The sequence below is a fragment of the Scomber japonicus genome, chromosome 19 (genome assembly GCF_027409825.1).
Source record: "Scomber japonicus isolate fScoJap1 chromosome 19, fScoJap1.pri, whole genome shotgun sequence".
Classification (NCBI taxonomy): Eukaryota; Metazoa; Chordata; class Actinopteri; order Scombriformes; family Scombridae; genus Scomber; species Scomber japonicus.
In genome coordinates this window covers 21,625,068-21,639,129 of record NC_070596.1, presented here as the reverse complement: position 1 = coordinate 21,639,129, position 14,062 = coordinate 21,625,068, and the positions used below count along the sequence as shown (strand labels likewise).

The 14,062-nt window shown below is 42.8% G+C and overlaps 1 protein-coding gene across 5 annotated transcripts in view; it reads right to left on the bottom strand.

Moving 5' to 3' along the window:
• Positions 1-31: 31 nt before the first annotated feature.
• Positions 32-14,062, bottom strand: part of cdk5rap2 (CDK5 regulatory subunit associated protein 2) — a 38,319-nt gene continuing 24,288 nt past the window's right edge. For 2 of the 5 annotated variants that reach the window (XM_053340374.1, XM_053340376.1), the window contains exons 32-51: positions 12,430-14,020; positions 12,163-12,267; positions 11,571-11,719; positions 11,069-11,472; positions 10,713-10,945; positions 10,331-10,382; positions 8,696-8,871; positions 7,543-7,872; positions 6,832-6,957; positions 6,625-6,741; positions 6,307-6,496; positions 5,258-5,376; positions 3,942-4,157; positions 3,750-3,842; positions 3,377-3,639; positions 3,088-3,240; positions 2,867-3,005; positions 2,194-2,240; positions 1,991-2,045; positions 32-528 (exon numbers count right to left, since the gene is read on the bottom strand). In XM_053340374.1, coding sequence (XP_053196349.1) covers positions 422-528; positions 1,991-2,045; positions 2,194-2,240; positions 2,867-3,005; positions 3,088-3,240; positions 3,377-3,639; positions 3,750-3,842; positions 3,942-4,157; positions 5,258-5,376; positions 6,307-6,496; positions 6,625-6,741; positions 6,832-6,957; positions 7,543-7,872; positions 8,696-8,871; positions 10,331-10,382; positions 10,713-10,945; positions 11,069-11,472; positions 11,571-11,719; positions 12,163-12,267; positions 12,430-14,020 — 4,665 coding nt within the window. In that variant the 3' untranslated portion in view covers positions 32-421. The remainder of the gene's footprint in view (positions 529-1,990; positions 2,046-2,193; positions 2,241-2,866; positions 3,006-3,087; positions 3,241-3,376; positions 3,640-3,749; positions 3,843-3,941; positions 4,158-5,257; positions 5,377-6,306; positions 6,497-6,624; positions 6,742-6,831; positions 6,958-7,542; positions 7,873-8,695; positions 8,872-10,330; positions 10,383-10,712; positions 10,946-11,068; positions 11,473-11,570; positions 11,720-12,162; positions 12,268-12,429; positions 14,021-14,062) is intronic. The other 3 variants (XM_053340375.1, XM_053340378.1, XM_053340377.1) reach the window with 3 other exon arrangements.

The following is a 14,062-nucleotide window of genomic DNA, read 5'->3' as shown; positions in this document are numbered from 1 at the left end:
GCTGAGTTGAATAAAACAATGCCAGACACAGTTGTGAACCATTAAACCTTTTCTTTACTGCATTTGCACATAATTCCTGAAACACACCTCGAACCATCCTTTACATAAACTGACAGGTAAAAACAAAATGTCAGTAATAAAATACATTTTCATGTTCTTATATGCATCATATAAAAGAATAAAAGGAAAAATATTTAAAATGCAGGAATTACTATTTACAAAAAGGCATTTAACTTCTTAAAAGAAACTTTTACAACTTCAGTACCTAAAACAAAACAACTTGTAGGTAGGTTTTTGTGCAATTAAAGTACAAAAAGGCTTCGATATCTGGGGAGTAAGGTGACGGTTTTACAGCAGGACAGGAAGGCGGGATAAGGCCTGACCAACGTTACGTAGCTACATTATCAGAAGCAGTGCAGGTTCAGTAGCTGCAGTGGAAAGAGGCTTCGCTGTTCTCCTCGGGGGATTCGCCAGCGTTTATCTGCTGAGGGTCTGCGGCGTCCCCTACTGGCCATTGACTGGGACTTCCTGTAACAGAAAACAAGGTCAGTCTGGAGACACTGATAACACTTCATATCTTTGTTCTCACACATGCAGAGGAAAAAAACCACAGTTGATGATGAACACATGAAACAGCAAAAATGAAAGAAATGTTTACAAGCTACAACTGATTCATGCACCTGCTGTCTGATTTATAAAAGGAATCATTTGATTTTTGAAGTTTGACACCACTCTTATATCTGTTTATTAAATATGAAGCTACAGGACACAGGCAGGTAAGGTAAGAAAATCTGTGTGGCAGCATTTCTGATGAAGCAGGCTGGAGGTTTTCAGGCTATTTACACATTTTTAAAGAACAAAACCATTTTTAAAACCTCTAAAGAAAAAATAACATTGCTGCTTCTTGTATTAAAATTGCTCGACGAACAGTGATGGAGGAAGTATTTAGATTCTTTACTCTTTAATGTCACTTCAGTAATAGTATGCATTATGAGACGACATAATGCAAAAGCAAGATTTTACTGTTGTAGAGGGTTGAAATGGAGCTAATCATTTATTATAGGACTGCAGCTAATGATTAGTGTCATAGTTTCAACTGCTGATTATCTTTTAGTTGAATTAATAAGTTGATTGGTTAATAATCAGAACATAATGATAATACTGATATATAACAAATTAAACAACTATAATTATGCTTAAATCAAATTAATGCCTTAACTCCTTCTATTCCAGATATTTCAAGACACTTTAAGGACCCGTCGGGGACTCTGGGTTTCTGGCACAGTTTCACCGACTTCAAAGGTGTACGGAGAAGGGAAGAAAGACTGAAGAAAGGCTCCAGCAACACTTGTAGTAGTATAGGAGAACTTTATAAATAGATTAACACATTTTCAGTTTGTGGCCTTTGGATGACCCTGATGTTCTCCTATACCACAAGTGTTGCTGGAGCTTTGACTTTTTTTTCTAGCATCTCTAAAACTCATTAATGAACATGTTTTATCTTGATTATTTAATGCATAAGAAAACTGATTTTAAAACAAGCTGTGGGCGTTTCTTTCTCTGCTTTCAGTCTCCTGGTTGTAGCTTCACATTAAACACACAGACATGAGAGTGGTACCTTCTCATCTGACTCTCAGCAATAAAGTGCATTAATAAGCATATTGCCTAAAGTCTCTGCTGAGTTTATTTGCTTTATCATGCATAAGAAATGCAGATTTATCCACACTGTCACTCAAAAACACACACACACACACACACACACACAAAAGAAACATCCTAATACAATTCATACTGCATCCAAGACTGTTGAATGAACTGTATGAATGATGGGATTTATGACCTGGCTGTTAAAGAGCAAAAGTGAACTCGATAATCTGTCATAGTACACTGGGGTGTTTGCTTCATGCAGCAGATAATAAAAATAAATCAAAACCAGCTGAGTCTCATGCATCAGATCGCTGTTGAAAACCTGAACCTCAAACTCACTGACCTCCGTCTGGTCCTCCAGACAGGCCTTTCAGCCCAAACAGGGTACAGTAATTTGTCTACCATTATTTCACACGGAGAGGATGAGAAAGGAGGAGAAGAAGAGCGATTCACTGACGGAGAATTCACATTCAACGCAGACGAGAACATTACTTTGACATTTTATAGCTGTGATGTGTCTTTTTTTTGGGGGGGGGGTTAACTCACCTCTAAATTCCCCCTGGCTTTCTTCAGCACTCCGTGGGTGAGAGACACTGCAAGAGAAAAATAAAATAAAATCACATACAGGGTCTCCGTCTGCAAGTTATGATCAATCTATTAATCATTAATTCTATAAAATGACAAAACTGAAAAGTGCTCAAGATCACAATGATATTTGGGTCAATGATGTTTTTTTGTGTCCATATGGGTTTTAGAATATATTAGAGGATTATGGCAAAAATGTCTAAGTGGTGTAACCATAAAAACTTTGTACAAATTAATGTTTAAAAACACTGAATTATCAATAAAACACCATATCAACTAGTTTAACATGATCTTAAATTATAACTTTTTTATATTAAATAAAGGTATTGGAATACAATTAGTCTAAATTTAATCTGGGAAATCATGTTAATCAGAAACCAACTACATTTAAATATTTAATTTGACATTTTCAGGCGCAGTTTTTGGTTAAAAAAATGGCACTAATGTTATTTCAAATGTCATAAAACCAACAAAAATACAACATTTTAACAAACCCGATGCTGTTTTTAAAACTATTTTAAGAGATATTTTTTAATTGCTCATCTTGTCAAGAAAGAATAAAAAGTACAAAATCCTCAAATGTCAGTTCTTAGTTCATAGTATAAACAGTCAAAGTAAAGTAAGATAATCGTACATTGGTCGATGATGACCCTCTCCATCCCCTCTTTGAGCTGGTTGGTGGTCCGGAGGCGTTTCACGGCTCCACTCAGCATCTTCTCCTGCTGTGAGAGTCTGCTCTTCAGTCTGGCTATCTCGTTCTTCAGCAGCTCATCCTGACCGGCGGGATGAAAAGATTTAGGATTTGCACTGCAGGATGCTTTATTAGATACAAACGGTAAGTGTGTGTGTGTGTACCTGCTGGTTGCTGCCACTGCCGTCCCCTGCTGCGTTACCAGCTGGTAAAGATACTCTCCACACCAGTTTGAGCAGTCGACCAGCCTCCTCTAACACCTGCTGCATTGTGTTCATGCTGCCAGACAAACCCTTCAGATGCTGCTGTTCCATTACCTGATTAAACCCAAACACACACACACACAGTGATGTTTACTATTAAAAATGTTGCTATCAGACTGAGATTGAAATAAATCCACATTAAAAAAAACCTCAAAGCAAATCAAATGATCTGAAGCATGATAAGAAGTACCCTGTTGTCAGAGCCGTGCTGTCTGAGCGACTGCAGACACTCATGCAGTTGTGAGTCCATGCTGCGCGACAGCTTCCGGCCCTCTGAGATCTGCTTGCGGAGGGCACCGTAGTCCTCAATCAGGCCCAGAAAGTGGCGGCCGTTGCGGTTTGCCCACATTCGGTGTCCCGGCACCAGGCGAGAGGGGGCGCTTGAGAGACTTTCCCCAGAGCTGCTGCTAACGGAGCCACCATCCACCTCTGAATGAGCTTGACGTTTTTCATCTGGAAGGATTTAGGTGTTTTAAAATATGAACAACATGTATAATCTGTGAATATCTGTTTCATACTGCCGCAATTAAACATTCACTGTATTCTCTAATGAGGCGTCTCACCGTAGAGGATGCTGGTGTGTTCTTTATGAGTCTGAAATGACTGACTAAAATGAGGATCACAGCTATCCCGACCTGGTGACCTGCCTCCTTCATCTGTGACAAATATTTTTAAAAAGAGAGCGTTAATGTGACCTGGCGGACTCCAACTTGTCTTTGTTTTAGTGTCACAGGTCGTTTGCGTCTCGTATTTACCGGGAGAGGACAGCAGGTAGTTGATGTTGATGGTTTCGGAGCGGTTTTGTCCTCTGAGCAGCTGCTCCTCCAGTCGCTGTCTCAGTGCCGTGTTGGTCTGGATGCTTCTCTCCAGCTGGAGCCTCAGGTGTCTGATCTCCGACAGCAGCTCGCTCAGGTCCACGGAGCCGGACGATGGGACGGGGACGGGCTCCGGAGTTGTCCCGCTGGATTCTGCTTGGAGGGGAAAGGACAGGAAAAATGTCTTATTTGTGTGGCAAAATACTGACAGGAAATTCAGGTTCAGAAAAACTTTGGGAGCATGGGCTGGGCTGTTCATTTAGTCAGTGAACTGGTCTCAAACTGGTCAGAACGGTTCTGGGGCCTTTCATTCACGTAGAGTTCACTGAGTCAGACACTTTGTGGGTTGTAGTAGCCGTATAATTGAAGAGGATTGTCATTAGCCATTGCACAGTTACCATTCTGCACCTAGATTTGGTTGCAAATATAACAGAAATAATAATAATATCTGCCTACCAAACTAGTTCTTTTGTCATAATGTCACGTAAACCCTACTGTCACTCTTAATTGATGACAGATTCCGTACTTTCTGCTCTGAAATGTCCTGTCATTAAAATCTTAAAATCAACACAATACACACAGATTAAAGTGAAAGAATGAAATCAGTGATGCTCAGTGTGAGAACAAGTTTCACCACTCAGATATTTGCCCCAGAGCATTTTATAGATGGCTTCATATGTGGTGAAGAATATTCAGGTGGAGGATGTTTGCAGCACCACTAGATGGCAGCGTGCAGAGTTTAACAAGCTTGTTTCTAACACAATGCCTCAGTAAGCTTCATTTAGCCAGGAATCACTAAACAGCCATGTAGTATTCCCTAGCTAACAGTATTTTCCATCTCACCGATTCACTTCATATAACTCACACCATCTTTACTTATTACTTTCCCTCTGAATGTAGTCCTGCTTATCTTTTCAATCTTTTTTCCACTCACAGTTTGGACCTGTGAGTCTCTGAAAAGGACATTTTTTAGCCGTATCATATACCGAGAGTCAAAAGTGTTACACTGCATTGTATATTTTAAAATCAAGATCACGGTGTCAGAGACATCCTAGCAGTAATATCATAAGCAGCTGTATCACAACTATAATTAAAAGAGTCTAAGATAGAAATGAGATCAAAGAGCTTCAAAGACTGACTTCACTGCGTTCGACTGTCTCAGAGTTGCAATGTTCCACATAAATCAGTTATATGAACAGCATACATAAATTGAGCTCTTTCTTTTTCTTTTTAAAAGGAAAACAAGCTTGTCGTACCGTATTTCTGAGCTTCGATCTTAATGTTTTCATAAACTTGCAGCTCCACTCGCAGCGACTGGAGAAGATGCTGGGAGTCGGACAGCTGCTGCTTCTGGAGCTTCACCTCACACTGAAACCTGAAAACACAAAATCCAACGATCAGAGGGTTTAAAAGATAAAAGAGAGCTATACTATTAAAAACAATGACAGTGGATATATAAACATCTAGGGACAGGCACTGCAAACAAGCTCCTCAATCTACTCATGTAGGACTCATTATAGTCACTATCTGTTTATTTAGGGTTTTTTTTAATCCTTGAGAAAAATCAGATTTTAAAAGTATAATTTACATCTTAAACAGTAGTTTAACCAATATTGGTTTTATAACTGGAGGTATAACTGGTTTCTCTCATAGCAAGAAACACAACTTTTGCATGTGTGACATAAAATCAGAGTGAACTTCAACTTCAACCATTTCAGCTTCTGATCATTTTTGGTACATTCCACAAACACAAATGTAGATGGTCTCACTCAAAAGCTTGTTTTAATCCATTTGCTGTTGAACTGAAGCAGCATGGCACCTTAATATATAACAATTCCCATTATTATTCAGTAAAAATCAGTAAAAACAAGGAGCCTTATGTATAGAGTACACACCACCACACGCATACTCAAGAGTGACAAGTAAAGGAAAGGGAGAGGACAAGTGATCTGACAGTAAACTAGACTCCAGGTTTCATGTGTCGGCCTCACTCAGCTGTGTCAGTGGGACCCGTGGGGCCGAGAGGTCACATGCCGTCGTTATGATATGTGCATTCGTGTGCTCACGAACGAGTCTTCACATGGTCGACTCTCATGTTTCAGAGTTGTACCAACGGTATGGAATAATGGTGATTGTAATGACTCTTTAAAATGGTAATTAGCAAGTCTGTGTGGTTTCAGGTTGCATGGAGGAGAGTCGTAATCACGGGATGTGTTTGTCTGTGTGTGTGTGTGTGTGTGTGTGTGTGTGTGTGTGTGTGTGTGTGTGTGTGTGTGTGTGTGTGTGTGTGTGTGTGTGTTCATACCTGTCCAGCTGCTCCTTGCTGTAGTGCAGTGTCTCCTGCAGCTGAGCGTTTTCTTGGCTGCTGAGCTCCAGCTGTTCCTGCAGTCGGCAGTTTTCCTGCCTCAGAGCTTCACATTCCTTCCTGCTCTGCTCCAGTTTGGCCGTCCGACGCGCCAGAGTGTCCCGCAGCTTCTGGTTCTCCTTCTGCTTGTCTGGTGGGATTAAAGATGTTTGAGTTAGTGAGATGTGTGTGTTTAATATCTCTGTTGATCCAATGACTGAAAAGGCCTGTCCATGATCCTAATTATAGGTTAAAGTGAGCTTGTGATAAACTTTTTACCTCTGGACCCCACGTTGAGCTGCTCCTTCAGGACTTGGTTTTGTCCCCAGAGGAATCGTACCTCGTTGGCCAGCTGACCCTGCTCCTCGTTGCCATGGATGAAGATGTTGGTAGCTGCTGAACACAGGAACATACATACACTCATCAGTCAGAAAATAACAGCATAAGTAACTAACTCTTCACATATGTAACACACATCACACATACCTGGGTCTTTGTCCACCTCGGCTAGTCTCCTCTCCAGCTGTTCCCTGAGATGGTCGTTGGTGCGGATACTCTCCTCCAGACGTTGCCGCAAAGCTCGGATCTCCTGTAGATGCTCGGCCAGCAGGTCTGACAGACACACAAGCACAAAGCTAAATTCAAGGGGTACTTTGTGGGGATCTAAAATTTTAACTTAATATAAAAGATGGGAGAAATATCCTGAGTTTTAGTGCCTAGTATGGGTCCAGCTAGAAAAACACAGGATCCTACATTCCCCATAATTCAACCTAATAATTAAGTTAGATCAACCCTGCAGAGTAAATGTCTACAGTTTATAACTCAGGCTTTCTGCTCAAATTGCATTCTTCAAACTCAAGCTAGATAACTGATGAAATCACTAGGTTTATTCTTTTCTCTGATTTTGGAAAGCTCCCTCTAGAGTCACAGAAGACATAGAGTAGCGCTCTATGTAACAAGTGAAACTGAGCTTTAAGTGTAACATTGGTGGAGCGCCCCTTTAATAATTAATGCTATGTTTACTCAAATAATGTTGCTACACCATCAACACAAAGTACAAATCATAATTTGTCTCACAAAAAGCTAAATAATTGGAGTTTTTCAGAGTATTTTGCTTCTTTAAAGTTTTATCTTCAGGGTGTTTTATAACAGGAAGTCTCTAACATGGTAATTAAGTCACCAATGCCCCACATTTACCTGAATTCAAGTTGTGAGGTTGTTCAGAAGCATTCTTTTGTGAGCTCATATCTCCATCACGTTTATATCCGTCATTCAGAGACCCCGACCCCTCCTGGTCATGGCTGTGATCTTGTTCCTGATGTTGGGAGCTGTTCTGGGCCATAATGGAGCGATGCAGGTCGAGCTCTCTGCGCAGGGTGGTGTTGAGCTCCTCGCTGCCCCTCAGCTTCTCCTGCAGTCTCCCGTTCTCCCTCTGCAGGCCCTGCAGTCTGCTGGCAGCCTCCCTGTGACCGGACACATCTTCCTCCTGAGCTCCTCCCACCGTCCGATCGGCCGAGTGTCGCTGGCCTGCACATGCACAGGAAGACAGAGACGGTTAGACACTGTAAATATATAAATATGGGCATATCCATGACATTTTTTTGTGTAAAAGATATTTCTGTTTCTCCTCACAAGTCATAATTCAACATAAAACTAGATGATGCTTCATAAACTTTAGTTAGAGTGGGTAAACTAGAATATCCTCAATTGCTAAAGCTTCCATGTTAACACGATGATTGTTTTGGTAAAATGTGAGTTTGAGTCACATCCACATGCCTCACTTCTCTCTCTCTCTCTTTCTCTCTCTCTCTCTCTCTCTCTCTCTCTCTAACAGTCTTCACTGTCTCTTTTCCTCCGAGGGATTTTTCAATTTGAAGATTGAACCTGATAGGTGCCACTGAATAATGCATCATTAAGTGGAGGTGGACTGAAATCTAATCCTAATCTGCCCTTGGCCAGCATGCTTTGTTTTACGGGACGCCTCACTGCATCAGAATGGATCTGAGTGGAAAATAAGTGCCATTACAGGCTGCGACTAGACTGGCCAGGTGCATGGACAAGGACTCAGGTAATCTCAATGACATACCTCTGAGGCAGGAAAAAAAGGAGGAAAATATGCATATTTAATGGAGCAAACTGAGTTAATCCTACTGTGAACTTAACATGACCAGAGTCTAGTGCCTGCTATACCTGGCTGGACCATATTCTGTGACACTTAAGACTATAATTGAACTTGGCTTTCGACCGCTTCACAGCTTGATTTCATTTAAGATTATATTTAAGTATTGCATCTAAGTTTTAGCAGCTTTTACACACATATTGTTTGTCTTGACCTAATGTAAGCACTTACTGTGGGCTCGATTGCCACCTTGTGTGGTCGGGCTACTGTGGCATGAGGAAGAGGTCCTGTCCAGATCCAGTAACAGATCAGAGTGAGAGCTGTGGTGGCTGCTGGGACCCTGGCCTCTGAACTGGCTCTGCAGGCTTTGGATGAGACGGTTCTTCTCCTGCAGCTCTTTAGCCAACCTGGGAGGAGGAGGAAGGAGGAAGAGGAGGAGAAGGAGGAGAATTAGTCATGTTAATCCAACAGCTGGATTTGATCCTAACACATCATCTCACTTTTAAAGGCAGAATCACACAGAGCCATAGAAGGAGATGGTTTAAGAGGACAATCCCCCAAAACAAGAGAAACAGCTGAAGATTAAAGAAGTCAAGAAAACGAATGTTCTGAACCGGAGGGCTTGTAACTTTCAGCAGAAACACACAGCTGGAAAGTATGAAAGAGGAGTCCACAGCAAACGTCATGCTGTCCATCTGGAACAAACTCCACTCACAGGTCCAACTGCTCCCTGGTGCATTCAGCCAGGGTGAGGTTTTGCTGGACAAGGAAGCTGACATGCTGCTGCAGCAGCTCTCTCTCGCCCTCTAGCTCCAGACGCAGGTTATCTAACTCCTGCTGGATTCTAGCCGGGCTGTCGGGAGGATCTCTCACGCTCTCCTCAAAGGACAGCAGTGACTGTGATGCCTGCTGAAACTCCCCAAGACTGCCCACGTCAGTAATAATGTAGGTTAACGTATGTCACCATGACTGTAGAGAGCAACTTTTACTCTGTCGTTCAAAAGTCATGTTCCAACTTTTTTTTTGGGGAAAAAAAAAGTATATATATATATATATATATATATATATATATATATATATATATATATATAAAAAGCCACAGACACTAGCTTTACTATTAAATGAATAAATAAATAATGGGAAATAAAGTTAATTTTACATCCAATCACTATTTCACAATAAATCAGTGTGTTTTTTTTAGCAAAGCCTCACAGTTTATTTTATTGACGTCCCGATGACTGAGAGACACCAATGACCTAGTTCGGTTCGCTGTAACCTTAATGTTTTGGTTGACACAAAGGACAAAATTAGGTCAACAGCAGGACGCTATTCAAAATCAACAATACAGCCCCAGGGTCATAAGGCAATTGGCTGGCAGGAGGTGGGGGGGGTGGGGGGGGGGACTTTAAAGGGGGTCACGAGACAAACAAAAACAGCTCAGCTAATGACCCTAAAACCTCAAGCAGTAATGAGCAGTGTAACCTCAAAAGCACAAGACAGGAAGACTATAATACATTACATAAACTTTTATAAACCGCTTCATCAGAATAAACAACAAATGAAGAAAACATGTGGTTACATCTAGTGTAACAGTAAAGCCCAAAATGAATGAATGACTGTGACTTTAGATGAGTGTAAAAATGATGTGAATGACTGCTCAGTAGTTGGTAAAATCATGTTGTTAGCATTGGTTGCACTCGACTTTAATTAAGTAAAATCTGAATGACTGAAAACAAAGAGAAGCCTCATGGTGTGTGAAATGATTCTCTGTAATTCTTTACATCAAAAATTATATAATACTTAGTCATACCTAGACAATTTAATTCACAATCCCAGTAACCTTCCATATAGGAGGTTGAGACATACCTGCGAGACAGTTCCAGAGCCGCCACGTCCTCATTATCCAGATGAGACTCTCCTAGCAGACAGAGGAAAAGATGCTGTCAAGGACCTGTCTGTAAAAATCAGTTATGATTGACTGCTCTTTTGTGTTCATCCCTCCCTGCTGCTGGTAGTTATTAAATCAAGACATTTCTATACAATAAAAAGGTCAATGCTGCTGACTCAAACACAGCTGCTCTTTAAAGTGGTTCTACAGTCAGTCCCCTATGGCGCTCTTTATCATTCAATTAGCATGCGTGTTTGCTGGAGTCAAGTGTGTTTTGGTACGTGATTCGGCTCTGATTAACACCATTCATCAAAAGATAAGGAATGCAAAAACCGTCGAGGCAGCAGCAGCAGCAGCTACCTTTGTCCAGCCGTCCTTCCAACTTGTCCAGGATGCTCAGGCTCTTGTCCAGCTGCTCTTTGACCACATCTCCCATGTAGTGGTCGACTTTACTGGCCTGTAGCAGCTCCTTGAAGGCCTTGTTCAGCTCCTGCAGTTGCTGACGCTGCAGGGCTCCCAGCCTACGGCTCTCCTTGATCTGCTGCCTCAGTTGTGACAGCTCCCTGGCCTGAGACTGCACCAGGGAGTCCAATCTGTGGAGAAGACAGAATGAGGGCAAAAAGACAGAAGACAGCATGAGTTAAGATTTCCGAAATAACTGTGCAGCTCAGTGTGTAAAAATAGTATTATATTGATAAATGGAAAAGCATGTTGACCTTGCAGGTGATGTAGAGCGGCTGCGGGTCTGCTGCAGCTGTTCGCTCATGCTTCTGTTCAGTGTCCTCTCTCTCTCCAGCTCTACATTCAAATGGCTGGTTTTATCCTTCATCGCCTGGTTCTCCCCCTCCTTTTTCTCTCTCAGCTGCCCACCTCTGTAACTCTTATCGTGGGCATGGTCCTCTCTATGAGTCCCTTCTTGATCCCTGACGATTGATGGGTCGGAGATGTTGGCAACGAGGTCGCTGGAGAGGGAGTTCCTGCGCAGAAGACTTTGCATTTGGAGAATGAGCTTGGTCTGGCTTTCCAGCTGGACCTTCAGCTCTCTGACTTGCGTCTGGAGCTGCAGAGGGTCCTCAGAGACGCCGTAGTCCTCGTACACCTGCAGGCTTTTCAGACTGACCTGAAAACAGAGAACAGCAGCATCAGTGTCCGTTTTGTTTTTGAGGTAGCAAAAAATTGTCGCTGAATGGGATTAAACTGAAAGACTAAATTGAATACCTTGGCTGAGCTGAATGCTGGAGAACTGGGATATGGCGTGCTGGAGGTTGAGTCCAGGTTTTCTGTAGAGGAGAAAGCGGCCTGCTCGTGTTTCAACAGCGAAGGCAGGCTAGAAGCACTGCAGCTGGGTTTCACACCGACCTCTAGATCTGGCAACACACAGGACACAAAAATTGTCAGATAAGGAAAAGAAAAAGATTACAAAGTGTAGAAAACAAATGGTGACAGTGCCGTGTGAGAAGAGATCAAATCATTTAAAGTATAGCTTAACTGTAAAATATGATTTTTTTAAATAAAATATAAAAGTGAGAGGTTATTGAGCGCTGGATAGACATTCCCAAACGTCAGAGTGGTAACATGCAAGATTTTGTCAATACAGAATATTGACAGCTCATTCAAATGAGTGAAAAGTGCCAAGACCAGAAGAGACCGTGTGGTTATGAGACCCAGGACAGGAAAAATTGAGACAGTGTTACAGTTGCCTTTGTTCAGTCCTCATGCAGAACATATATATAGAGAGAATCTATCCAACATTTGAGATTAGTGTCCACTCAGCAGACAGACATGCAATGTCTGTCTAAATGCCGTCTACCTGTGCTACTGCTCTCTTCCCTATCGTTCTCACTCTTGGTCACACTGGTTTCGTAACCGAGGTCCTGCAAATCCACCTGCACGCCTTTGTCATCCTGCTCCAGAGCTGGCATTGGAGGCAATATATGTTGGGTTAGGAAGAAATCATATAGCGTGTACAGAATCACGTCTCTCTTCTTCATCATCATGTTCCTGATAAATCGGTTTATGTCCAAATCAAAAAACATAATTGTACATACTCGAAACAGCTCAGCGTGAGTAATCTTACCTCTCCGTGCAGTTTCAGGCGACGGTGTCTTGGTAATAATGGATTGAGCAGTGGCCAGTTTCTCCTCCAGGTTTTTACATGTTTTTTTCTTCTCCCTCAGCGCCTTATGGAGAGTCTCCAGCTGGAGTTGAACATTTGGCGGTAATCCTTTGGCATCCTGCGCTGCTGTACGGGCCTTGCTCTCCTCTCTACGGCCTCTGTCCTCTTGCAGGGAAGCCTGGAGTTCGGAGATCCTTTGACAGTGATCGCTGAAGATCTTGTAGAGGAGACACAGATTGTGATGGAGCTCTTGGTGAGGTTGCTCCTTTGCTCCAGCTGAAGCGGCAGACTGATTGCTGCTGGATTTGGTGGCCGTCTGCGTCGGTTCTGTGTGGTTTCGCAGTTCCTCTCTTTCTTGCAGGGCCCTCTGAAGTTGGTCTAAACACGTCTGCAGGTCAGGGTATGTCTGAGATGATCTACCAGAAGCCAAGGAGCTAGTGTTTGTGCAGTGTGCAGCCAGAGAGGCGACGACAGACTCAGCTGCACTAAGGCAGTTCATTAAAACTTTCGTCATCTCCTCATTTAAACTAACATCATCAGAACTTCCCATCATGCTGTGCTGTCCCTTTGACTCTTTTTCCTCAAGTGATCCTGCCACTATTTGCCTTGAACATGGACCATTCTGGTCAGCACCACTGTAACCATGTTGTGCAACAGCAGCTGCAGCCCACAGTTTTTCTTGCAGCTCTGCGTTAATCCTATTCTGCTCCCAAAGTGCCTCCTGCAAAGTGTCTGCATGTTGCTGCAGCTTGTGCATTGAATCTTCCGTGTATCCAAACATGTCTCTCGGGCTATCTGAAGGTGTACTCTCCTGCTGTAGTGCTGTCTCCATCTTCAGACGTAGATCAATGATTTCTGGATTCTTCTCCTGGCTTTCAAAGGAGGAGATGGCTTTTTCTGCCATGTTCAGAAGCTCTATAAGCTGGTTATTGAGATCCTCCTTCTCCTGTAGGGCTTTCTGCAGCTCTATGAACCTGCTGTGGAGGACAGCATCTGAACCACCAGAACCTGGACAAGAATTTGAGTGTGACATAAATCCACGTTGGTTGTCCAGACTGCAGGCGGTCAAGTAAGCAATGGTGGATTCTGCAGCCTGTAAGGCCTCTGCATACTGGCGATTGAACCTCTCCTTTTCCTGGAGTTGAACGTGGAGCTCTTCCCAATCACTGAGCTGCTCACTCAGCTTGTTGATCAATGCCTCTTTCTCCTGGCACTCCTGGTTGAGGAGCTCTAGCTGAGTGAAAAGAGCAGAGGTGGCCTGGGTGTCACTTGGTGTCTCTCTGGCTCTGGAGCCATTGTCTGACCCTTCAGGACTGCTGCTACCATGAGCATATCTGAGGGTGGAGGATGGGGATGTGCATTGTTGGAGTGACGCAGGGGAGCTGGTGTCTGCATGCGGCTGTTGGTCAGCATCGTAGACATCATCATGCTGAAGTGCATCAGTTTGTACATGATCAGAGTCATGGTCCGACTGCAGGTTTTCAGACTGCCTGCTGCTGCTCGAGTCCATTTTCGGCCTCACGGGAACCGGGAGACGAGATCTGACACCAGCCTACAATTGAAACAAGAACAGATATTAAAAACTCATCAAGCA